Genomic DNA, 27,108 nt, shown 5'->3' with positions numbered 1-27,108 from the left:
AATAGCAGAAAATAAAATGTCAGACCAACAATCAAAAAAACTCAAAGATATTAAATTTACAACGATACAAAACAAAGAAAAACAGCAAATCCTCATATTTGATCAGTTTGAACCAGCAAGTTTCCAGCATTTCTGCTTGATAAAAGACATGATGTCATCTATTAATTGCAATAGACTAATCGTTTCAGCACTAAAATGATCTAATCTAAGGAGAGAAAGAACATAAAAGAGTAACGGGGAAGCAAACCCGGAGAGAAAGCAGATGCAGAGGACAGACAAAGAGAGAAAGTGAAAGCAGTGGAAGAGGAGGAGAGATACAGGAGGCAGATGGATTCACTTTGTCTGATTTCAACGACTAAACAAAAGCAGAGAATGCGACAGATTGTGCCTCAGATTCGTATCTGACAACTAGCTTCATCTCACAGGAGCGGGATGAAAAGGAGGGAAACAGCAGCAGGCGGAGACAGGAGATAGAGGAAAGGACTTGACTCACTGTAACACATATTCACTTATCCATTATTCATAGATATCGCTTCAGAATGCGGCTGGAGATGTTAAAGTTGCCTTGGAATGCATCAACATTACTCAGTCGTGACACGGAGTATCAGGGGTCGGACACGTGTGAGGTGTGAAAGCAGCAGCTACATGAGAATAATGGAAGTCAGGTGGGGAAATGTGTTATAATGTGTTGTTTTTCAGAGTGAGCTGGAATGGTATTGGTTCAGTTTACTGGGCTCTGAAGCACATGTCGAGAGTGTATTTGAGTGTTGCACAGTGTTGCATTTACACGTGTGTCTTTCTGGTATCGTTTATTTAATATTTCAGTTTTTTATTGGCCTTTGATGACATCGCGGCTAAACAAAAGAGCCGAGTTGAGGGGTACGGATGAATCGTGAGAACAGATGAGTCTTTATTAAGAGCAGGACGAAGTAGCAAATGTTACAGAAGTTTTGGACAGAAAAGATTACAGCAAAAAAGAATCACATAGATTTCAGTCTCTAATAGCAACTGCTAAAACCATGAATGTTTGTACCAAATTTCATGGCAATCCATCAGATATTTATTATTCTATATTGTTATTTATTATTTAACACCTCTGTAAATATTGTAAACATGAGTTTATGATTTCAATCGTTAGTTTCAAGTCTTCTTCAACACAGCATGATGTTCATTTCATAATTTAGTCAAATAGACAATAAAGCGGAGTATGCTTTAGTGTGTGGCTACTTAGAGATTGGCATGCTGATACGATTATATTGTATTATATACATATATACATATTTATATGTTACTCTATTAACATTTTTGGGCGCTTAAAAATGTCTTCTGTTGTTTCAAGATGGTGACGGCCAAAATGACGAACTCGAGGCTTCACATTCGTAGTCCAAAATGGGTGAGGTAATGGTCATTTGGCCTGATGGTGGAGCTAACTTAAAAGTCAGAGGATCACCAAAGTCAGTGAAACATGAATGCTATTTAATGGCAATCCATCCAATATGTGTCGAAACATTTCAATCTCGACCACAGTGGTGGACCCCACGACCTCCCCACAATCCTGCCACCAGAGAAGCTATAAATCTGGCACATCCATGGGAAGTCTCATGAGCTCCCCGAGGCACTGACGGTGCAATCACCACCATAAATATCTCATTGGCACGCGCTCTACAAAAAGTTATTTTCACAAACACATTTAGGGTCTTGCGTCTGTATTTATGTGGGCGTGCGCGCTTGGCTCACATAGGCGTACATAACATATGTTAATGTGTTGTAATGACAGCGGTAATGTGCGTGTGTAATGTGCGTGTGATCCCCTTACATCTCCCAGACGCAGGCAGGTCCCCAGGCTGTGTATGACGTCCTCCGCCAGGTCAGAGTGGTCTGAGTCCCACACCAGCCCGATGGACACGATCTCCGGTGAGTTCATCAGCACCCGACGGATACGCAACACCTCCCCACAGTTACTCTGGGATGGCAGGAGGGAGGGAGGGAGGTAGAGAAATAAAAAAAAAGGGAGAGCGTGTGATCAAACAGGTTTATTCCTCCTGCGTTATCATCGCTGAAGCCATCCCTTTATTTGGCAGTGATGAATACATGGGCACGCACGCAGTTACACACGGGGATAAACTGAACAGTAGGAGAACGAGAAGCAGAGATAAAAGGCAGGAGAAAAAAAACAAGATGATGGGGGGGATTGTAAGCGAGAACGACAGGGGAAGAAGCGCTGTGCTGAGTTTTATTTGTCTCTCGAGCCTTCTGTTGAGTTCAGAACCGCCTGTTCTGAATCCTTCCTTTGAGTCATGACCCACCACAGAGCTGGCCCCACACACACTCACACACACACACACACACTCAAAAGAGGACACACATGCACACGCATGCACAGACTCGAGCATGCACGCAGCGCTGGCAGAGCGGGCTCGGAAACAGCCTGAGAACACCCTGGCAACCAGACACTTTGCCAAACACAACACTCGCGCACACGCACACACACACACACACATATGCACAAGCACACACAGAGCTCTCCCCTTTGTGGGCGGCGTGCTGTCTCGCGCTGGCACCGGAGACGGCAGGAAGGTATTCTGCCAGGGTCCGCTTCTAAATTCTCAGGAAGGGACACAAACATAAAGCCAGGGAGCAGCAGCCAAACAGCACAGCGCTGAGACACCCGGGCTGCGTGTTAGCTCAGGACACATCGACGGGACACACACAGCCTCGGTTGGCTCTCTGCGCCGCACTCACTGCTGGGAACAGCCGCTGACAACATCATTCATCAAATGATCGTACAAACAGATTCGCTCTGCTTCATAGTGCAACATTGATCGGTGCAGTCTCATCTCTGAATGGTATATGCAAAGATTTCTTTCTTTTTGTTGTTGTTGTTGCTGTGGCTATGCAGACCTTTCCAGGAGAGAGTGAGTTGTATAATAGTGCTGCTGGTCAAAGGATACTGTAGGTTTGCAGAATGCTGATCGTGGCATTCTTCAGAACAAAATGAAACAACTTCAGGGGAATGTCTTTGCTTGTGCTTCCTCTTAGACTCGATACTGCAGCGAAACAAAGAGACAATCCCACTTTTATCAGTGACTTGACAGCTGAGGAGGCAGATGTGGGATTGCTGAAAAAAATACATCCACACATTCACTATACTTCAAAGTTAATCCCAGTTTATTACAACTCGGGTGTTATTTTTCCAGTTTTGCCCATCATTTCCATTAGTCATGATAACATGGCATCTGGGAAAATGCCAACATGGCTACAACAAAGTCTGATGGGGCAAGAAACAAAAGCAGTTAATGAGTCAGGCTGTGAACAAGCCAGCGGTTTAGCCTGATTATCTATTTTTAACATGGGAAAAGATTTGAAAAATGATTTGACTACACCTTCTATATATTCAATTAATTCAATTAATTTTAGCATATTTCAAAACACTAAAAACCGTCTATTCAGGACTTCAATAATCATCTTCTGTCAACTCTTTGGCACCAAGCAAACATCCTCTCCTATCATCAGTCTGGCACCTACAGTTTCCTCCAGCAGCCTCGCTCCCGTCCATATACCATCACTTTGTTTGAGCAAAGCCCGGCGTGGTATTAACAAAAGATCAGCGCTGCAAGTGATGGAAGATAAACAGAAGGCAGGTTCGTGTGACTCCCACAGGACTGCACACACACACACACACACGCACACACAACGTCAACGCTTGGGCCGAGAATAAGCTAACGGTATGTGTGAGCCGCGGCGGCGGTTGTGGTGGTGCCGCTGTGTGGAGAGAGGGGCAGCTGAGAAGGCTCTTTGTGCGGACACTTTGGCAGAGAGCGGGGCCAAGCTGGATCTATTCAGCAGCAGCATTTTCCCATGTGGCAGCACAACACACAAACCTGCAGAACAAAGGCATCATACACGTTCCCCCCTCTCTCTCTCTCTTACTGTAATCTCTCTTCAATGCAGCACACAACAACACATTTGAGGCTCGTCTTTTTCTTTTTTTTTCACCCAAAAATACCCACATTTTTTTCACAAATGAGCATTTTAAAATGACTTTTTCCCCCACGACAAACAATCTCTCGTGTTCATCTGCGAGGCGATGATGATCATTACCTTTTACTGTAAAGGAGGTCATGAGGAGAAGTCATGAAATGCGTTCGGTTATAGAAAGCGAAGAGAAAAATGGGACGAAAATGCAAACGAGCTGCTGATTATGTAACGTAGACCCACCAAGAAAAATAAGGGAGAAAAGCAAGCAAGAAGTGATGAAACCACCAAAGTGGTTACGCTGCGAATTATATTTTTATAACCTGATTTTCACCCTGCTTTTCACATCATTATTTGTTTTTTTCCCCCCTCTTCTTTTAATATACCAAAAATACTTTTTACACTCTCATTCTGAAGTTAACATTATGAAGTTGCTGAGTGTACTGTGTGTGCATCGAAACGTGCGTCTGTGTGTTACGTGTGTGTGTGTGTGTGTGTGTGTGTGCTCTCACAGGGCAGTTGCGCAGATCTCCCATGTTGCTGGCGTTGCGCAGCAGTTCTCCAAACATGTCCGGTGTGGCTTTCTCTCTGCACTCCAGCATCCTCACCGCCTGGTTACTGCAGCATTGGATCACACACAACAACAACGATAACAGAACGATGAACGCAGTGAATGTGCATGCTTCCCGGGAGGAGAGCTTTTGTGAACAGAAGAAAACATCTATTGTGAAGCCCAAATGTGACTTGTGGCCACCAGAAACACTGTTTCCATTCTTTAAACGTGTCGAGTTTGTCTGCTTTGTGGTTCTGCGCGGTAATTTGCAGGCGATTGTTTCATTTCCTCTGGTGTTTTTGGTAGAAAATCTGTAGAAAATCTATTAATTCCACAGTGTGTTGTTCAACTGGCCCTGCGTATTGCTAAGGCAGCCATTCACACTCACACACACACACACACACACACACACACACACACACACACACACACACACACACACACATACACATCTACACTGACTCTGAGTCAGCCCCGCAGGGTTTTTCTCATCTGCTTTAATAAAGAAAAGAAAATCTGGAGTCCAGAGTAAACAGTCATTAAGACTGCGAAAAAGATTCACTCTGACTCCCCGGTGACGGATTATGATCTTTGACCTTCCTAAAGTAGTCGTCCTAAAAGTTAATTTCCCTACAGGGGGCAATAACAGTACCGAAGCATTATTATATAGATTATCTACAACTACCATAATAACTTTCACACTGAGCTGCATTTATCCCTTTTTTAAGTACAATTGTCCTCTGAAGGACAAACTCAAATATACATTATTATCATCCGTGAACACCAAAAGGACTTGTGCGAGCCTGTGTGCAGCTCAGTACCACGTGTGGGATTATGTGTGCAATGAATCAGCATTGTTTTGTTTTTTTACTGGTGAAGTATTCCTTTAAGAATAACGATTTTTTTAAAAACATCCAAATCTCTCCTCCTCCTCCTCCCCCCTCTCCTCCCGTCCTCTCACCCATTCCATTAGCCCGAAATGAACTCAACCTCTTCTATACTTTCTTTCTCTCTCCCTCGATTTCAACCTCTCGCTCGTCCTCTCCTCTTTAAATGCACGGGAAGATGCCAGGCTAAAAGAACGCAAAAGAAGAACAACACACCAGCGACAAACACACTTCTGTGTACTTTTGTCTGAATGTGCGTGAACTAGAAATGTTGGTTTGTCTTTTTGCTTGCCCTCTTACTCATGTTGGCTTTCGTATGTTTGTCTATCTCGACTGTAAACAACAGGCTCCACTAAGGGTAAAAATAGCTTGGCAGTGCTAACAGGCACAAACACAGAGCGCTGGCACCGCTGCGCCCCACAACTACCTTGACACACAGTGTTTATTTGTACTTTTGCCCCCATTCACCCCTCTATTTCCTCTGCCGCGTTCCATTTCCAAAAGGCATATGGAGTGATATATCCTCTTATTTCCCTCTCGTTCGCCTTTCCGACCCACTGTTCCACTTATAGATTTATGTGGCCCCCTGGGTCTACTGAATCAAACAGCTGATTGATTACTTCCCCCCGTTTCCTTATTTCATTGACTCGGAGCGTGTGGGAGTTTTGTGTAACAGCTCGGAGGATGCTTCTCCTGTGTGTGGATTTACCTGCGCTGACGACATCCACATGAACATGGGAGAGACATTATGCACGAGCTCACCTGCTCTTGCATATGTATGAACATACACGTGTGTGTGTGTGTGTGTGTGTGCATATTGTGTGCGTGCGCATGTGTGTGCTCACAGTTCAGTGTTCAGCAGGGACCCGTGCGAGGAAGAAGAGAACACACTGTACCTTCCTTTACTGCCACCCAGGCTCAGCTTGCTGCCAGATTTACTGCAGTGTGTGTGTGTGTGTGTGTGTGCGTGTGTGTGGGTGTGTGTCTGGTCTTACCAGAGGGATGTAGTGGAGATGTAATGAACCATCTGAATGAAGGGCAAGGGGTCCGACGTGGCGCCACAGCTGTTACACACACACTGCGAACACAAACACGTCCTCAGCTTCGTTTTTCAAATGTTTGTGCGGACAGTTCTTCATTTTTTTAATTACAGCCCCAAATGTGAACCATGCGGCAGCCATTGAAAGTGACAGCGGGACCGAACGAAGCCCTACCTGTTCGAACAGAGTCATGGCAAACTTCTGGTGTGGTATACAGTGTTTGGCTGTGCAGATGTCCTCTCTACTCTCCGCGCTGATGTGGAAGTGGATACGCATCAGAAGATTCTCCTGAGACACACATAAAGCAAAAGAGACATCAATTCATGTGTGTGTGTTGTGTGGTTAGTTGGCATAGTTCCTTGTTTGTATTGTATACATATGTGCAGTGTGTGTGTGTGTGTGTGTGCTTGATTGTTCCTCTCTGTTGGTGCTCCTGTTAATCTGACCGTGGGAGTAGCATCTATATTTCATAAGAAGCAGACGGATTCCCTGACTGAATACATTTACTACCAATCGATCAGACAGCGCAGACCATGCACACACATAAAACACACACACACACACACACACACACACTCACTCTCACACACACACACACACACACACAGTGACGGGCTTTATGTGTAAAGAAAGAGGCAGAGAAAGCAAACTGAAGAGCTGAAGAGAGGAAGACGATGAGGAAGTGCAAAGACCTAATACAATAATAGAACTGTGACTAATAGCGTTTTATTGTCTTGATTTCCCCCTTCTATAAATGAGAAGAATTATTCCAAAATGAGACACCTGCTATTTGAAAAATGCAGCACTCATTGTTGAATAAAACTAATGTGAAGATCTTTGCTTGTGAAGTCACAATGTGGAAATTATTGTAATCAGTGCCACCGGGTCGGATTCCGATGAAATCCCAGGAAATCATTCAACAGAAAGTCCTTCATCTCAGACCTCAGCAGGACCTCCGGCAGCAACCAACAGACCGTGGACAAACCCAGATCAAGCGTCGCTGCCACCTTTGACCTGCAGGAGCAGAGCTTCCCACCGCTGGGAGTCAACGCCGACACCACGCTGCTGGAGGGAAGGGAGTTACGGCAGAACCAGAACCAGGACTGAGCAGGGAAAATTGTCAGACACCTGCTGCATTAAAACAAGAGATTTCTTAAAGGGACTCTTTTGTCCACAGGGACCGCCAAAATCAACACAAAATGAGAGTTCCTCGTAGTAGCTTTAAAATAGAGCCTGTGCACCAGCTCAAAGGAACAAGAGGTGGACGAACTAACAAGGAACACCTCGCACCATAAAACAGTGAAATACGTAAACCTACAAACATAAATTGCTGCCTAACAAACACACAGTCACACACAAAAAGTTGCTTGGCAGGCTGCTGAACTGGGTATCCCCCGAACATGACTGCAGTGAAGATGAGAGTTCCTCAGACACTCACTCAGATAAGCCTTTAGGCAACTCCTCACCTTTTCCTCGTATATGCGTGTGTGTGTGTGTGTGTGTGTGTGTGTGTGTGTGGTGTATCAGACTCACGAAGCACTCAGCGGCGTCGTCCATGATACCCAGCTGAAAGCGTTGTTCGTCTTGGAAAGTCTTGGCCAGAGCGCTCCGCAGTGCATCTGATGGCAGCACACGCTCACTGCTGAACTGGAACTGAGCAAAGATACTCTGCAAACACACACACACACACACACACACACACACACACACAGGTATAGAAACATATTAATTCTTTAGTCCTAATTCATATTAGTTTAAGTCCGTGCACTCATGTTTATTTATGTGTATTTACGTCTCTCAGACTGAAACGAATCCCTCTCAACACATTTCTCCCGTATTCCGTGTTCTGTCAACTGACCCTTAAAACAGAACCAGTGGAGCCAGTTGTCAACTTGTCAGGAACCAAAGTGCTGCACAACAAACCCAGACCAATACAACAAACCAATACAAACACCGCGGCCGAGCCTCACATCACAGCTGGCCTCAATATCAGACCATATCAATAATAGATGGCGTTTGTAGTGCACTTTTCTCTGGCAAAAAAAACAGCTCTCCGAGTGCTTTGTAGCAGCAAAGTAGAAACCGAATCCAACTGTTGCAGGGGGCTCGGAGAGAAAGCTAGGCCACTGAAGTGTGTTTCGAGGGCAGAGCCGTGAGAGGAGGATCAGTCGGTTTGGAGAGGACAGAGCTGCTTTACACGGTTTGCCTCCATGCAGGTCCAGATGACTGACAGCCTTACAGCAAGTGTTATTATAATGACCCTTGTCGGCCCTATTTGTATCTCCTGTTTGAGAACAGGATATCTTTAAAAACTTCATGACACACATTTGAGAAATTTGGTCTTTGCAGTACTTACTTCCACATGTGCTTATTTAGCATTTCACATTTCTGCTCATATTTCTAAAACCACTGGTTCCCAACGTTTTTTTTGACCTATTAGAATGAAGCAACGTCTGCTGGTAAACCGATCGGCTCAGGTGTTCGAAGTTTTTGTGCCTGAGGAGGTAAAACTATCCACAAACCACGAACAGCAACAACCCTGGCTCAAGGGATCGGGTTAAAATATAAAAAACATTGTGCAACTAGAACTCAATTAGTTTGAGAGGTGCAGATATCGACTCAAAGCAAAATAAGTAACACACTTGAAATTCGCACAAATCATTCTGGTAAAGAAGTCTAATATTCCTGCACAGGGTTAAGAATTTCTCCAAAAGAGCAGGACTTTCACTTTGTGCACTTTTATCTAAAATTGTTATAAAAATGACACCATTAGGTTATTGTGTTGTCTTCCTGGAGGAGGTATGAGCTCAATACTTTTTAGTTGTCATTACTGTCATAAATAGTGGCAGTAGTCGCAGTAATAGCAGTATAACCTTTAGTAGTACTGAAGTACCAGACAACACAGTCTTGTAAATTACTCGGTGTTGTGGGTTGATCCAGATGAACCTGTGTTTTAAATGCAGTAAACATGATTATAAAAAGTAGCACCGATTTCAAGCAGCGGCAGTGAGAGTAACTTATGGACTGAAGAGAGCTGCAGACGTCTAAAGAGGGAGAGATAGAAGCAGGGACAACTTTCTCTAGATTGCCAACGGACAAAAATGACCTAATTTTTTTTGGTTAAGAATCCTCAGCTGGAAAAAAGCAAAACCCGAGCAACTATTTTTGACCCACACTAAAAACAGCCCAAAACAGAAATGAACACAAGCCAGCATGACGTGTCGGAGCAGTGGTTGGTGCTCGGCTGGTTCTCCGTCCCAGCGGTAATTCAATCACTGATTAGAGATGGCTGCACTGAAAACCAGGAGTCGCTCTGTGTCCTGAAGACGGAGAAACGCTGAAGATATTTTAACACAGTTTGTCTGTTCTTGTCCCAGAGCAGGAAACGTAGTACGTGATATAATAACAAGTACAACAAGCAAGAAAGTCCACTAAGAGTGGGTAGGAGGGGACAGGTCAAACAAACACAGGACTTTCACTTAGGAGATCGCTGTTCTTGTCCCATGTGAAACCAGAAACGCTGACTTTACACTTGTTATCCAAACTTTCATACACAACGTTGTTGCGCTTGTTGGGTAACTTTACGTGAGAAAGTCTACTAAAGCTGGTTGTTGTTCATTTACGCAAGTTATACTACCTCATTATTTTTTACACGAACCATGATCTAGTTTTATTTCCCCTCTTTACGTTTTTGGTTATTTCAAAAGAATTTAGAACTCATATGTGATATTTTTGAAGCAAGACAGTCGCGATCAGATGGGGGAGAAAATGTTATAAAGCAATAGAATGATGTGTGCAAGCTGAGATTTGGCAATGGGAAAGGTAATGCAGTCGTACTGGCAGGGAGTGTGTGTAGGTGTGTGTGAGGGAGAGAGGGAGGAAGGGGGAAGAGAGGGAGGGAGAAAGAGAAACAGAGAAAGAGAGAAGAGGAAAAAGAGACCGTACAAGCAATAGGGTGTGTGTGTCTATGTGTATGTGTGTGCGTGTGTGTGTATGTGTTATGGTGGCTATGCTGACTGCAGCAATGCGCCAAGGAGAATGGAGGGGGAATATACCCTACAGAGAGAGAGAAGGAGGGAGGGAGGGAGGAGAGGAAGGAGGGAGGGAGGCAGCAGGCAGAGTGAATAAGAGAGGGAGGTGTGGGTGTGTGTGCATGCACTGGTCCAAGTGTGAAGACAAGAACAATCTACACCAACTCCCACCTTCATTCATCTTTCTCTTTTCTTCTCTCCCACTTCCTCCTCTCTCCCTTTCCTTCTTCTCTCTTGCTATTTATTGTGAGTGTGTGTGTGTGTGTGTGTGTGTGTGCATGTGTATGCGTGCTTTGCTGTTGAGCGTGATAAAGTGTTGCAGTGATTTCTAGAGGGATAGCCGCAGGCAGCCTCTGAACTTATGTTTACTAGAAAGGCGGGCGTCTTTGTCTGCTGCAGATAAACCCAAATCCACACACAATCCCTCCAAAATAAAAGAACCCACGATCATCATTCATCTCTTTAGGTTGTCTAAAACGGATTGTTTGAAAACTTAACACGCCGTTAAGTTCATTTGGTGCGTGTCTCGCCCAGTTATTCACAGACTTTTATCTGCTTTGCCGCTGGGACCCCGGCTACGAACAGACTGTAAGGACGTTACATCTGTACAAAGGAGAGACGGCGGCAGGACGGTTAATGAAAACTGACAGGAAAGTGTGAACATGTGACGATACCTTTGATTTGTACACCGACGGCCGACGCACACACAACACACCCACAAGCCTCTGTGTGTGTGTGTGTGTGTGTGTGTGGTATCCCAGCGTGGTAAGAGATTTGTGAGCACCTCAAGGTGCATGTGTGTAGCAGCCTATCATGTGCAGCATTCAAGTAAGATTTATGTGCATGTGTAGGTGTGTGTGTGTGTGTGTGTGTGTGTGTGTGTGTGTGTGTGTGTGTGTATGTGGCACCCCAGCGTGGGCTGTGCTAGCTCAGCGCTTTCAGTCAGCCAATTAATTACAGAGAAGCGCTGGAGACAGAACAGCGTGTAGAACACACACAACGACGCTACACACACACAAACACTACTACACTACAGCACATTACACACAACACTTCCCTTCACTCAGACACATATTTGTCATCATTGATGCAACAAATGGCTGGAGCAGAGCTGCATAAGGCTCGTTCATTACGAGGGTTTCACCATGTTCATCTTCTGTTCGGTTACTTTCTATCAGCAGCCGCAGGAAACACAACGGTGATTCAACCCGAAACTACGTTATAAAAGCTATATTGCTGTGTTTCTCAACTTTTATGGTAAGGCAGCTCTTTACTGGGAAAAAAGCGTCTGGTGCAAAGTACGTGATGTGTTTTACACGATGGAGGACGACGAAGAAGAAGCAACACTGCAGAGAAAAAAACTACGGTATCACAACTTAAAGTCCTGCATTCAAAGTGTTTAAAAGTAAACAAGTAATTTATCAAGTAATTAGAAAAAAAAAGTACTTCTTGTGAAGAAGAGAAGAGTCATTTGACAAAGGAAAGGAAAGTATACAGTGATGGGGAAAGAAGGACAAAAAGAAGGAAGCAAGAACGGAAGGACAGAAAAAGGGGAAAATAGAAGGGAAGATGTTAAGAAATGATGAAACGAGGTTACAAAGTAAAGCACAGAACAAAGAAGGAGGGAAAACAGTAAAAAAGTAACGTCACAGGTATCATGATAGTTCTATATTCACTGTTGGAAGTGTACAAATGAAGCTGGTCTTCCTTTTGTTTGCAAATGCTCTTTAGTCTCATAAAAAGTATTGCGGTGGTTACATAACCCCCTGCAAGAATCTCCAGTGCTGTGTTTATTAGGGGATAGGTCTCTCCTACAGCCGGGTACAACCACAAAATAATAGACAGAAGAAGAGAAGAGAAAACAACAAAACATATATGTCATATGAGTTCATAAGGTTTTGTATCATGGTATTCTAGTCTGATGAATGCAGTACTCTGTCTCCCTCTGAAAGACTGAAAGTCTCCCAAAGGGGAAACACTCAAGCAAAGTACTTGTGCCTCACATAAGTACATCGCTTCAGTAAATGTACCTCAGCCCTGACTTCTGGTTTACATTTCAAGCAACAATGTTTGTGTGTTAAGCAGAAGGAAAGAAAACAGGACGGCCAACACACCAGAGTAAGTGTTTTTACCTTTAAAGCGCAGAAGATACACGAGTCCTCCATGCACTTGTGTGTGGTCAGCTGGCGAAAGCTTCTGCGGAAGATGTCGAGATGCCACAGAACCTGAGAGACAGAACACGCATTTACAGACAGAGGAACAGGAGATAAAGCAACTGGGTGATTCTGAATGGGATGTACTGTATATCAAAGGCAATGTATCGCAATATCGGAAGAGGGAGGACAGTCTAGACTCTACTTGTAATAATTCATATTTTAACTTTCTTAATCATTTTTACAAGATGCTGCTTTTTTTTTTTTGAATACCAGGATCTTGTTTGAGTTATTAGTATCTTTTTCAGCCCACTGGCAAACTAATCAAAAAGTCTCATTTACAAAAACAGCGATCTGTATCTAGATCAGTGGTTCCTAAAATGGGTGTCACGGCACCGTGGGGTGCCTTAAACACGGGCCAAGGGGGCCACATGATTTGCTCATTCCTGTCTTTTTATAATATCGTTGTAATAATGTTTCACTAAACAAAAACCAGGCAATATGAAATTGTGTTTTGAAACAGAAGTAAGCACTAAACACTGTAATCACCAATTTAAACAACCCTGTTAAATATGCAGTTATGCCGTAGCGAAGATTATTGACATGACAGCTCACAGTTGGCTGTTGGTGGACAGCTCACGAAACATGCTTTCTGGGTGAGCAGCAGTCAGGAATAGCGACTGACAGAGAGGGCGATTGATTTCATTTGCATATGTGAGAAATGATGCTGCAATCCTTTATTCGTGACTTTATTTTGATGCTTTGCCTGACTTTGGATGCTCAGTAACTCACATGTATAGATTTAGGGTAAAAGCAAAAACTCCATGTAGCGTTAAAAAACAAAGCTCCCTGAAATGTGAGATGGTTGCACAGAATCAAAACTCAAGTCCGCAGCTCTGTGTGGCTTTCAGCCACATCCAGTTAATCGTTTTTCCCAGCAGCTCCCACTGAGTGCGTACTTTGTATATTTCCAGCAACAAAAAGAGTCAGAGGGAGGGATTCAGTGGGACAGACGGACAGAAAAACGACCAGCGCAAAGCAAAAAGAAACGAGGAGGAACCCATGAGAACTAGTGGAGAAGTGGTCTGCATGATTCAGGTCTCCTTGTGTCCTTCTCGCTCTCTCTCTCTCTCTCTAGTGCTTAATTAGAGGAAAGAGCTCTTAGTGCATTCATTCAGCATCCTGAAAGATAATATTGACACAACACTGTCCCTTAGGCTTCGACTGCATCGCACTCACACACCTACAGAATGCACATACAGTTGTAGATCTACATGCACGCACACAAAAACCACAATAATACAAGTCTGCAACGTGTGTGTGTGTGTGTGTGTTAAGGATAGAGTGATAGGTGGAGGAAAAAGGGGGCGGAGGATGCCAGGCTGCATGCTGACGCTAGTGTATGCGTTCTACCTTCCCCCCCCCCTCTCTCTTTCTCCTCCTCTCTCTGTAGTTTATTTGGTCGTGATGAATCGGCTCCCTGCACAGCACTGCAGCAGCCACAAGGAGGGCACACTACTGTCCATGCCCATCTCTCCTCATCCGTATCTATCTATCCGTCTCTTTATCCTCCTCCAAACACACCCCTCTATCTCTTCCTCTGTTCGTCTCCCATTTGTGTCATTTGGTTTTCCCTCCCCTCCCCTCCCCTTTTTAACTTCTCTCGGTTTATCTGCAGAAGCATCTCAGAGAAAAGAAACTACAGTATAACTAGCGAACATACAAACTGATGGAAACATACACGGGATAGAAATTAGCCGCATCAGCCCGTGTTTTAAGCTGCTCGTTGACGATGTAATTGAAGTCACAGACAAATCTGAGCAATGAAGCCGGAGGCAGAAACGCCGTATTTGATTGGCTGTGGTGGTCTTAGTTCTCTCCTTCTTTGTGAAGTCAAAAAGTAGTAGAGTTTCGAGCTCATTTTTATGCTTTCATTTTTAAGGCCGTGCTATCTGTACTGCCAAGATATTTAAAGTTATAATCCTTCGGATTTTCATGAAACAAAACCCCATTTTTAATGCGAGATATAGGCTGCTTTTCTGTGCTGTAGTAATTCAATGTCTTTACATTCATAATTATCTCTCTAAATAGTTTTAATAGCGGAGTCTGCCATTCACTATTTGTGCTTTTATGTGTGAAGCTGCTGTGCTGCTGTCTTGGCCATAGGTATTTTAAATCTCCATGGGACTATCCTGGAAAAAGTTGGATGAAAGAAATCTAAAATAAATAAAACATTCCCTTGCAGGCATGAAATCCAGCTCTTTTTATTTAATATCTGCCTTTACTGTTCATTCTCTTTACACTATAAAATGACTGCTAATGCAAATAGGCATTCCTGCTGCTCTGCATTAAAAGTGTTCAACTGTTAAAACACAGGTTGGCTTTTTTTGTGAAGGAGCAACAGGAAATGCAATGTGTTTGTCCCTCCTTAAACACACACGCGACACAATAAAAAAGGAATGTGTTCATTGATCTTTCAAAAGTGACAAAGTCTCACCTTGAAGTTCTTCTTAAATATATGCATACTGTAATAATACACAGTATTTTTGAGTTGTTGTGTGTTGTATATATGATTTTAGGACTTCTCTAGGACTCCCTGAATAATTAAAGCTTAACTAACATGTAGCCTCAGTGTTGTTAAAATGCATCAGTTATAAAGAGTTATTAAGTATTAATTAGTAGTTTTTTTTAATGGTCTGAAGTAGCAAAAGCCAATCATTTCTGTTAATAAATAGATTTTGTTCTCCCTGATAAACAGCTATATTTAACATGACATAATGAACGTCTTACTGAACAGTAAGCATAAATAAATAAGTTATTACACATAAAGAAATCAAGTAGTTATGACTTGTAAACCACTTATTATGCAGCCTCATTAAACTGGCATCCAGTATTTCTAATAGCTGATGTTGCAAAAATGGTATCCGTGCACAAATACAACGACAAAATTGTTGAAGGCACTTTTTTTTGGCCAGCAATTGTATTTAACTGACACAATAAAGGTATCTTTCTGTTCCAACAAGCTCTCCTTCTCATAATCTGCTCTACCTGCCTCACACTGCTGTTCCTGACTGTGTTGGTTGATTCCTGCCCTCCTCGACCTCCTCCTGCTCCTCCTGTTCCAGTCTCCTATTACCTCCTCTTCCTGCTAAATCCTGCTGCTCGAACCCATTGGCAGGCCTAACAGAAGAGTAAAACAATCCAAGCAGCACACTAATGTAAAGAACACCATCAGCAGAAATACTTAAATAAGGTATTTGGCTGGAAAATGTCAGTGTTTTATTGGCATTCCTCCAGCTGCAGCGCAATCCGGTCTCCTACAAATTACGCTTCTATATTACTCAATAGTTTTCCTAATTACACTGTGATGGTAAACGTAATCGCTGACTGGATTATTCTCAAAGGGAATGTTGTTGTTTTTTACTTTTAATAATTAAATACATACATATATATAGATACATTGATGATGCAGGCCGTAACTTACAAATAAGTCTTGGTAACCCTTTACCATGGCAAAATGTGAGTACAAATGAACGAGGAATTCTTGCTGATAATAAATATTTCTTCCTTACTGTGCATCTCACACACACACATGCACACACACACTCTGCTGGATGTGTGGACCCATGTGTTTCTGCTCCATCAAAGCCTATAACTCCTTTAGCTATTTTATTTTTACACCGTGTTTACACAGAGAAAAGTTGCTGAGCGTGTTCATACACTTTACCTCACAGCACCTTCCTTCTCACTCATTAAATTTCACACGTGCACACAAAACAACCACCGCTGCTATTGCTGCTGCTATTGCTGCCCAGCAGCTACACTGCAGCAGCGGGGGGTTAAGTGCCTTGCCCAATGGGCCCATGGGTGCCAGAAGGCAGCAAAGAGTATTTCACTATCAATGAGTGCAATGAACAGCAAACTGCAGCACGTTCGTTGAGAGCAAATTTTGAACTGATTAATGAGTAATTCTGTATCACTTTATATTGAAAATCTTTGGGTTTCGGACTGTTGGCCACACAAATCAAGCAATTTCAAGACATCAGCGTGAGCTCTGGATGTCACTATTTAAGACCAAAGAAACAAATTGGTAAATGATTAAAAAAGACAAACGATCAATCATAGATGCAGCTGAACTGCCAGTGTAGTCTGTTGTGAACCTAAACTTTGACCCCTTATTCTTCACCTACGCACGCTTTAAATCTAACAAGATAATATAAGCAAACGGGAACACACACACACACACACACACACACCTAGAAATACACAGTGAAACAGCCAACGAGCATCTCAGTACATTCAGTTTATCCTCACTCATCTGTGTCCTGTTAAACATCCCTCTCCCCTCTTTGTGCACTTGTGTGTGCGTGTCCTTGAAATGGCACACTTCTCTCCCCATTGAAGCTGCTTTTGCATGTCTTTATTGAGGCATTTTCTCACAGAAATATACCTTATGTCCTTCACAATGTCTTTTCATCTATCTCCTTTCACCACAAACACTGATTTTTTCCCTTTTTGTCCCCTACCTTATCAGACTCTTTAGTTCCACTCTTTCTCCCGACAGTATCCCCTTTAGTCTTCTCCTCAGTCTTTTCATACTGCATACTCCTCATCCCTCTTTCTTCTCTTCTCGTCCTTCAGCAACTTTTCTTCTTCTAGTCTATCCCTCTGCGCTCTTCATCTCTCCCTAAGCTTCTGCCCCATCATCCCCCTCCCTCCTCAGCTTACTCCTGCCTCTCTCTCTCTTTCAAGCCAGTAGTCAAGAGACATTTATGTGTGTGTGTGTGTGTGTGTGTATGTACAGAAGGTAAGTTTGTGCCAGCTGGAGGTCTTGGGAGGAGGGAGGAGAGTTGTGTGTGTGTAAAGAGAGAGAGAGGAGATGCAGCAGTAGCAGCGCAGTGTAAGCATCTCAACACACAGACTGGATGTCCACGCTGAAGCCAGACCGGCAGCGCTGCCAAAACCCGCCGACACACGCAAACAACCCGTTAATGTGGCCCCTGATCTCATCCCTGTCAGGCTTAAATATCAATTTACTGCATAAAAAAAAATTCTACATTGAGAGGATGAAATAACTTTTTAAAATCGTCTTAGAATGCAAGTGTGAAGAGTATCAAGGACACAGCTTCTGTCATTAATGCCACTTCACAGGAAATATTATTGCGGTCACTATAAAGCGCAATAATTCTGGCAGAGCACCGACATTGTTCATTTTTATGTATATTTTGCATGGCAGGGTGCATTATTAAGTGCCACTAAAGTTACACATTTTTCCAGTACGTTGGATTTGAAATGAAACATTAAAATGACAATTTTCAGGTTTAACACAAGAGTATTCACACGCTGAGGTAATCAGTCTAGCAATTGTGCCCTTTTTTTTACCACATTTGTCCAGTTTTAGGAGATAGATTATAATAAGTAATAATAATAAGTAATTGGTTAAAGTGACATTTTGCTAACAATAATAATAAAACATGCCAAAATATTTGTGGCCTTTGGACCAGAGTGCGACACTTTTTGGTTTGGTTGAGGCCAGTGAAGAGCGCTACACAGTCGTAAAATACTCCATGAAAAACATGTTACTCCCCTAATACTTGTGTACTGCGTGTGTTTATCCGACTGACCTGCAGAGCGCTGTTGAGGAAGCAGCTGTTCTGTCCCGGCTCGTTGCTCAGGCCTTTGCTGGGTGCGATAGAGGTCATGGTTCTCGGGGTCACCAGCCCCTGCACCCCGCCTACTGCTCCGCCACCCGACGCAAAGTAGTTCCTCTTCCACGACATCACTGCCTGGACGCCCCCGTATCCACGGTGAGGCGGGGAAGGGGCGGGGCAGCAGACCAAGCGAAGGCCTCTATGTCACTCCCATGAGAGAGAATGAGGGAGAATAAGAGAAAAACAGAGGAGGAGGACGAGGAGTTGGAGGGAGGAAGAGGAGGGAGGCGGCGGCGGGTGTAGGTCGAGGAGATGCGGTGTGTGTTGGCTGGGGATTTGGCACCCATACAACCCTCCCCCTCTCCAGCCGTGTTTTTACTTTAAAATCTGTCCACTTTCTGGAGCCAGCGGTTGGCTTTTTCTTTTTTTAGCTCCTTGGATTTAGCAGTTTGTGTTTGAGGACATGAGAGTTTGTCCAAAATGTTGATTAGGCAGCACTTCTTCTCCCATGTGGGGACCTCGTCAATGCTTTCTTCACTTCTTTCACTTTGCCTGTAAGACACAAAGACCAACATGTTAGTACTTCTCACACAAAACAGCTGGTAATACACACTCAAAAACGTGTTTTTTAAGCTGTTAACTGTATACTGCATAAAATACCCTACTGTGTATGGAGAGTCCCATCAGTAGTATAATTATTGTCAGCAAAACTGGTAAAAACCGAAAAGATCAATACTGTTTTGGGGGTTAGACTCCCTCTCCTGGTTTGAAAATGTAACCTCTGCTGCTGAGCTTATCTCAATTGATGATGACACACTGACAATTTCGAATTACTTAAATGGACAAAAAATGTCGTCTATAGCCTACCCTTAACTTGTGACAGGCGAGCTCAGCTTTATAATTCTAACCTAGCATAGCCCAAAAATGTGGTCGATTTTTAAATGCCTTTGGCAAACAAGGATATAGCGAATATTCTTTCTGTTGCCTTTAAGGATTAAATCAACATTTAACCTGCATTAATCAATAAATCCAATATGCAGTGTGACAAAATCACAAAGGATTAACACACACACTTTTAGCTTTGTGTTGCCTTTTAGCCTTTTAAGCTAATTATTCTTGGTTTTAGTGCATAGATTCTTTACAGTTTAGTCGAATTGTTCTCATCATTTTTAATAAACCCACTGAATACAATCTACTCAGCAACAAAAAGCAGGCAGACACAGCTAGCGACTAGCTCTCGGAGATAGTTGAACATTTCGCAGCTAACGTTAAACGAGCAGATATATTTCTCAGAGGTTGGTTGAGACCAAAACAGAGCTGAAAGGAAAGTGAATATTGGATTTAGTTTTGTCAGTTATGCTGAAACAACACTATGTGAATGCTAATGCTGCTCCCTGGATGATATTTAAGCAGGTAACTGTGTGCTAACACCTTAGCCATGACAGTTATTAAAGCTAAGGAAGTGTCTGTGTGTTTGTCGGCTTGTTTTGATGTTCTTCTGCCCCTTAGTGGCCAGAAATCTTACGCACCATGAGTCATGAAAATTACCACATTGAACAGAGAAGCACTGCATCAGTGATATGACACAGGGGCCGCTTGGAGAAATCTGTTATGTCATTTTCATAATCGGTACTTAGGGTCATTATCTGGAGCTCCAGCTCCAGCATCGCCATCCACAGCTTCCGAAATGTGTGAGTGAGGGAGAAAAAATAGGCAGTTTGTGTGTGTTTGTCACCCTACAGTAAATGTGCTTGGGTGTGTGTGTGCATGTGTACATGAAGTTGCATAACACCACAGGGCAGTATAACAGATCCGCAGTGCCCCCCCCCCCCCCGTCCTCCCCTCTTCCACCCTCCCTCCCATTTCCCCTATAGCTTCCCCACTTTTGGCAAAGCTCCCTCGCCCGATTGCCAGGTTGCGTTGCCGCCACAGCATCCCCCTTGGCTAAAGGCCAGAGGGCGCAGGGATGCTGCGGCGAGCAGCGTGGGCTGTCGCTATGGAGATGGCCACATGGGATTTGGGTGGCGTACAGCGGGGCGATGAGGGGGTGGGACAGAGGTAGGGGTGATGTCGTGACAAGGAGGGCAAGAGAAACGCATCAGAGCGAATATAGAAGGAAACATTATGCAACATTGCAATGTCACATAGTCCTACTGCATGCTGACAGATTCTCACACAAATCCTTCTATCCATCCGTCTATCTAACTAACCATCTCCATAAAAACAAAAACACAGAAATTCATCTCCATAAAAACAAAAACACAGAAATTCACGTTTGATACATTCATCCATAAACAAACACATCTAAATTGCCGGAGGATTTATAAAGGGATTTGGCTAGCATGCCCCTGTGTGCCATTTTTTCTCTACAGCACAGCATCCTGAGCTTCTGTCTCAGCATACAGTGTTGTGTACGCGTGTCTGCGAGTGTGTGTGTGTGTGTGTGTGTGTGTGTGTCTGCGAGTGTGTGTGTGTGTGTGTCTCCCGCTGAGCCTGTGTGGAGTGTGTGATCACACATCCTCTCTCTGACTGCACCCTACAGCCACACACAACCGAGATTGCTCTGGCAAGCCCTGCGCTGTTTATGTGGCCTGTGTGTGTGCATGTGTGTGTGCATATGTGTGTGCATGTGTGTGTGTGTCCCCACATCTTCGGCTAGTTACCATGGAAATAGGCCAAGCAGCAGGCACGCGGGGGAAAAGCCGAACCATGTGATTTAACTGAGAGACACACTGTGCTGCACTGGTTGAGAAAGCACACACAGACGCACACACACACACACACACACTGAGACACACTGAGACACACAGGGCTGGCTAGTGATGATGATGTGTATTGATGGTGGAGAGTTCCTGGAAGCCAAAGTGAGTCAAGGCACAAGTCAATCAAACTCCCTGACCCGGCGCTGGCAAGCATACGGAAACCAGGACCTGTGGTCGCAGCCCAGACGCCGACCACACATGGAAGACATTTTCCATGTGAGACATAGAGGTGAGGACGCTGCCTGTAAATCCAGACACAGACGCAGCTTGTGTGTGTGTGTGTGTGTGTGTGTGTGTGTGTGTGTGTGTGTGTGTGTCGTCTGTGAAGCTTCATCTTCTGACCTTAATGAAAACAGCTTTGAGCAGGGGGGGGGGGGATGTTCCCAAAGTGTGGCTTCTTCGAGGGTCAGGATGTGGATTTAGGGTCAGGTGTTGAATAGGACCACATTTAGGTTTGATTTAAAGGTTTTGGCACACTCAAATTACACTTAATTAGCTTAAGTGTTGAGAATCTATTTCCAAGATTTCTGCTGCCACCCCAATACAATTAAGGTGAATTGAATTTTGTTTGTGGTGACACAGCAGTGAAAAATGACATTTGAACAGAAGTGTGTCTTTCCAGAAACAATGTCCCGGTCACTCTGTATTGGAATGGAGGCAGACACATCAGAGAGAGAGATATCTCAAAACATGGGCAAAAATTATTTGCATGATTAGACACAGAAGTAAGCAGGAAAATATGCTTTTTATTATAATTTTGATGAACCGACCCTTTAACCTCGACCGTAACCTTCAACTGTACTAAAGGCTGACATCATTCAAACCCACAGAACTTTATTTTACAGGTTTTTAAATTGACCAAGCAGGTCAGACTGAATAAGGAGATGCACTGTATACAACCATATTATATAATGCTGCAGCCCTTAATGCAGAGCGACCAGAAAAACAGAAACAGGGCTCTTGAGATGCAACACCAGTTGACTCAATTCTTTGATACGTTTTGAGGACGCACTTTGTGATGTCGTTGCTTTAGAATGCAATATATTGTCGGGTGTTATACATATATATTATACGGAGGAAAATAAAATAAGCGCCTGACAATGAAATGGTATTAAGACACCGCAAAACGCAGCCTCAGAATCACCACAAGGGTGACAAATTAATTAAAGGATACGTCTGGTGATATTCTGTGTTTTTTCTTATTGAGAACAAATCTCATGAAAATACCAAAACCAACAATGAACTGATCCGACTCACTCGTATTGTATGTAGGCCCTCGGCGTCTCGATACCGACGCACATGGCACTCTGTAGCGTCTAAATGAGACGCATCCGCTGTTAACTAACTCCAATGTAAACTCCTCCGCGTTATTGTTAGCAGAGAGCAACTGAAGTAGTATTAAGAGCGAGGAAGTCCTCTAAGGGCGGGGTGGAGGGGTGGTCAATGGGTCACTCAGGTTGCTTTACTCACAATAATATTGCTTCAACAAATCGCAGGAACAAGATACCGAATGTGCAATATTTCATCTGACTCATATCAAGTTAATGACCGGGAGGAACCGAGGTCATAAGGCGGGTTTATATGTTGAGTCAAACGTCAAAGGGCTGTTCAAACGGTCTCTTTACGTTTGTATCTAAGTGGATGTGTGTGTCAGTGTGACAGCAGATGATTACTTGTGGATCGATAACAGCCAGCGAGGGGACAGCTGGGAGTATTGAGGGCAGACAGACGTTTTCATGGATCCAATATACTGTCACCACCGCTGTTACTACGACTACTCAATAATGTTTACTTCACCCCTTTTTTATCTTCCTCAGATTTTACCCGTCTTTTCTACGGTTCCCTCTCCACCTCTGCCTTCTCTCTTCCTCTTCTTTTCTCTGAGCTCCTCGAGCGACGAGCAGAACTTCAGACGTTTGCAGGAGTTCAATACTCGATGCCCGTTTGATCCCCGTTGCACTTTGATCAAATCAACATTTGAGAGGAGTGGCATCACATATGACACACGGATCAAGCTTTCTTTCTGTTGTTCTCTCCATTACTTAGTTTTCATGCTGTTTACTCGCTGTACTTAATTACTCCAGAAGTCAGTATGAGAATATTGGGTGCCAACACTTTTGACCCTTTAAGCAAAGCAGTGTCTAATTTCGACCCCTCATCACTTGTTGCATGTGAGTTGTGAGCAGTTTTACTCGACACTCAAACAAAGTAAGTTGACGCCAGGTCATTACACCCATATATAATGTATGTGATTGTTAAAAATAATAGACTTTCCTTTATGGATCTCAGAAAGCAGGACTTCAATATAGGACATAGGGGGCCTTATATGGTATTATTGGGGTGTTAATTATGCCAATTTACAACTCCTCATGTTACTAGTCATTTACACGGTTATCTGAAGTTACGAGCGTCTGATGGGTCTGATGTGACTCGTACGAGAAAAGTAAGAGAAGGTCAAGGCATACGAAAGCGTTCTTGCGTGAGGTCCGTGGTATCCATTCTATCCAGTAGCTGTTCCAGAGCTTTTGATTGTATCGCACAATCTTCCTCAGCAGACAGAGTTCATATTGGAAGTGTAGCTGTTGAAATCAAAAGCTCCAGACTGTTTTTCCAACTGCTGTCGAGTGTCAAGAGGTCAAGAATAAACATCGGATCTCGAATCATTTCATGCTGTACTGTACCATTAAAACGTCTATTTGGCAATCAGAGCTAAAGGCCGAACGATGAAAGAACAAAAGCACAGAAAACTATGTGTTCATATACTTTTGTCCAACTTCTGAAATATGACCTCCCAGATAGGTCACGTATTTCTTTGTTTTCATCTTCAGACCCTGCATGTCCAAACTTGTTCGACAGCATTACAAAGAATCAGCATCTTGCTCTTTCATGTAATTTATTCTCCATTTCATGATCCTGTTTATTTCCTTCTGCCGGAGGGAAAAACATTTTTGAAATACAAAAACTGGCGTTGGACATGAAATGCTGTCAATGCCAATGTTTCCTAATCTGAATTTCCTGCCACTGCTTCTCTGTCTCCGTGCTGGGGGTTAGTGTTGCTTTGTGACAGCGACACTGGCGTCATGCAACCTGAACAAAGAGCTGATACTGTCCCCGAGGACAATAGCCTGTGTCTCACATTGTCCTCCTCCCACTGGAGCAAATATAAAAAGGCGAAGACGTGTATTTATATATCCCCGTAAAAAGGAGAGTAGTCTTCATCTTCTCTTTCACAAACATGTGCTCTGCCTTTCCTTCCCCTTTGGCTGCACTCTCCCTCTCTCCCTTTCTCCCTTTCTCCCTCTCTCCCCTCTCTTCCCCTCTCTCCCTCTCTCCCACTCTCCCTCTCTCCCCCTCTCTCCCCCTCTCTCCTCCCATTCACTTCATTCCTGCTCTCTGTTCCTCACTTTCTTCCGCTGGCCTCTATTTTCCATTCTCATTCACTCTCTCCACTTCTTCCTCCGTTCATCTCTGCCTCTTTCCTTTCCCAAAAAACTCCATATGCATGTGCACTCTCACACACACACACACACCCACACACACACACACACACACACACACAGTGGTTTCCCTAACTGGGTTATGTGTAACTTCAAATAGCGTTAGTTGACAATAGGGGGGCCCAGAGTTCATCCCCTGTGCTTCTCTTTCTCCTCCTCTTTAAATCTAAAGGAAAGTTATATGTGTGTGTGTGTGTGTGTGTGTGTGTGTGTGTGTGTGTGTGTGTGTGAACATACAGTGGGCACACGTGCCGCTCAATGTGTGAGCATATTAGCGAGACAGTTTTTTCTTCAGCGTCAAGGTCATTTTCCCGCTCAGACTGTAACATTAAAGTATTCATGTGAATACGCACACGTTTATCACGTGCACGTGCACACGCACTAAACACACACACATATACACATACGCACACTATAACCTAGATGCAACCCATTATCGCCGTGGCACACGTGCACAACCAATCCTATTAGTAGAATATATGAAGAAGGGTGAATATTTGCTTAATATTTAGGCTATTACATAACCATTCTTATTTATGATGCATGCTGGGAGTCGTGTGGGGGTTTCACAGTTTAAGTCAGAAAGGAGAGGAGAACAAAGGAGAGGTGAAGAAAAAGGAAGGGAGAAAGTGGAGAGGAGGAGATGAAAAGAAAGCAAGGGAGAAAAGGAGAAGGAGAGGAAAGAAAAAGGGCGACAAGACAAGAATAGAGAAGAAGAAAAATTTGAGAAAAGAGGTGAACAGGGGAATGAGAGGAGAGAAGAGGAACGGAATGAAAAAGGAGACAAGGAGATAAAAGACGAGAGGAGAACAGGTGGGTGTGAAGGAGGAGAGGAGAGGAACAAGTGGAACATTAGATTGAATAACCAACCACATGCCAAAAAGAGAGAGAAAGAACACTCCAGTGGATGGTAAAGGAGACATATGAGCATGCGTTTCTCTTTCCTCTCCTCCTTCATCCATGACTTCATCTGCTCCTCCGTTTACCTCGAACCTCCTATAATCCCACACATGTGGACCCAACCCTGACCACCGAGGCAGGGAGACTTTACACTGACATCCTCCACAATAGATGAATTCCTCGGGAAACCGTCCCGAGACACGAGCTGACACATGCAAACACATGCAATAAGTCATTGAGGACTTGAGATTGATTGTTCCTCAAAGATCAACACATGTTGCCCAGACATGCAGGATAGAGGTTGTGTGTTTGGATCCTGAAACTGACTCCTCGAACAAAAATGTCAACAAAACTGCATTAGGAATAACGTTTCGAGGGAAACTTGTTTTGTTGTGTCTTTCACCTGGGGGACCGCTGCTCGTGTCCCGCTTCCTCCGATTTCTACTAAACCTTAACAAGTGGTTTTGTAACGGGTTTTTTTGTTGTTGTTTCGTTTAAATTTACAATGTGACCATGTGACAGTGTTTAAAACTAAGACTGTAAATCCGGGAGATATTATGTTTCCCTCAAAAGTCCCTCAAGAGTGCAGTTTAGTTGCATGGTAACTCATAACTCCGAAAAACAAAAAAATGATCACAAAAGTATAAACAATAGTCAGAGAACTAAGAAATAAAAACAACCTAAAAATAGATCCTGAGATCTTCCTCCTCAGCTCTGAGGGTGTTGTCCACAAATTGTCCACCATAGCGGAAATACGACCTCACACGTATGATCGGTTTGAGTGTTTCAATAATGCCGGAGGAAACACCCCACACAAGTAAAATGACTCTAAGCGAGAGGAGGGAAGCCAGGCTTTTCTGGCAGTGTGGTGAGTTGGACTAAGGACAAACTCATTTGTAGATAAAAGGTAAATTGAGCTTCCCTTCCAGGACATCCCCACTATTCATACAGTATAAAAGGCTCAAGGCTGCGAGACCAGAACACTGTACCGAGGCTACAGTGACAGCTCATACAATATGGAAACAGCTATATGCTATAGGCAGCAGATAAACACACACACACACACACACACACACACACACACACACACACACACTAATGGCACACCATATTATGCAAAACTGCACTGCCTGAGTGTTTCATCTCCAAAAACGGAAATTGATGATGAGTCCAACTTAAATGTCAAGACCACATTTCGGCTCAGTTTGGAGGGTGAAGGTGTGCTGCTGAAGCTGCTTGTGTGCAGTTTGTATTCCTCATGTTATGGGGACATAAACCTGTTCTACCAGCAACATTTTATTTTTGATAAAATGCTAGTCTCTGCAAGGTTTAGCCTTTATTTTAGGGTTAAGACTTAGGTTACTTGGGCTGGGTTTGAGTCTAAGATACTGTTAGAACAAGACTTCACTGTAAGTCAATGTCCTCACAAGTATAGCCAAAACAAAAGTGCTCCCGATTAATGATGGGGGTATTTAAGAGGGGGGGGGGGGTAAGTAGCCTAATCGCGTGTGTGAGCGCACGTGAGGCAGACAGCGGAGGTCTGTGTCCCCATCGCTAATGTGACGGCACTATGGGCTGACGATGATGCGGGCCCGGCAGGGGGGCCAAAGTCATCAATCACGCAGATCGAAACCGCAACATTAAATCAATACACCCCCC

General features: G+C 43.7%; 1 protein-coding gene across 3 annotated transcripts in view; it reads right to left on the bottom strand.

Moving 5' to 3' along the window:
- usp54b (ubiquitin specific peptidase 54b) overlaps positions 1-27,108 on the bottom strand; it is a 45,518-nt gene that overhangs the window by 17,441 nt on the left and 969 nt on the right. For 2 of the 3 annotated variants that reach the window (XR_004212648.1, XM_031842988.1), the window contains exons 2-8: positions 18,264-18,842; positions 12,619-12,711; positions 7,989-8,123; positions 6,630-6,743; positions 6,411-6,493; positions 4,488-4,593; positions 1,817-1,963 (exon numbers count right to left, since the gene is read on the bottom strand). Coding sequence is in view for 2 of the 3 variants with exons in the window: in XM_031842988.1 (XP_031698848.1) it covers positions 1,817-1,963; positions 4,488-4,593; positions 6,411-6,493; positions 6,630-6,743; positions 7,989-8,123; positions 12,619-12,711; positions 18,264-18,419 (834 nt within the window). In the remaining variant the exon portion in view is untranslated. Of the gene's footprint in view, positions 1-1,816; positions 1,964-4,487; positions 4,594-6,410; positions 6,494-6,629; positions 6,744-7,988; positions 8,124-12,618; positions 12,712-17,165; positions 17,320-18,263; positions 18,843-27,108 lie in introns of those variants that run through there. The other variant, XM_031842989.1, reaches the window with a different exon arrangement.

This window comes from Anarrhichthys ocellatus, unplaced genomic scaffold (assembly GCF_004355925.1).
Source record: "Anarrhichthys ocellatus isolate YVR2014 unplaced genomic scaffold, GSC_Weel_1.0 scaffold4, whole genome shotgun sequence".
In the NCBI taxonomy this organism is placed as follows: Eukaryota; Metazoa; Chordata; class Actinopteri; order Perciformes; family Anarhichadidae; genus Anarrhichthys; species Anarrhichthys ocellatus.
The sequence above is the reverse complement of the archived record's forward strand: the minus strand, read 5'-3'. Positions and strand labels throughout refer to the sequence as shown.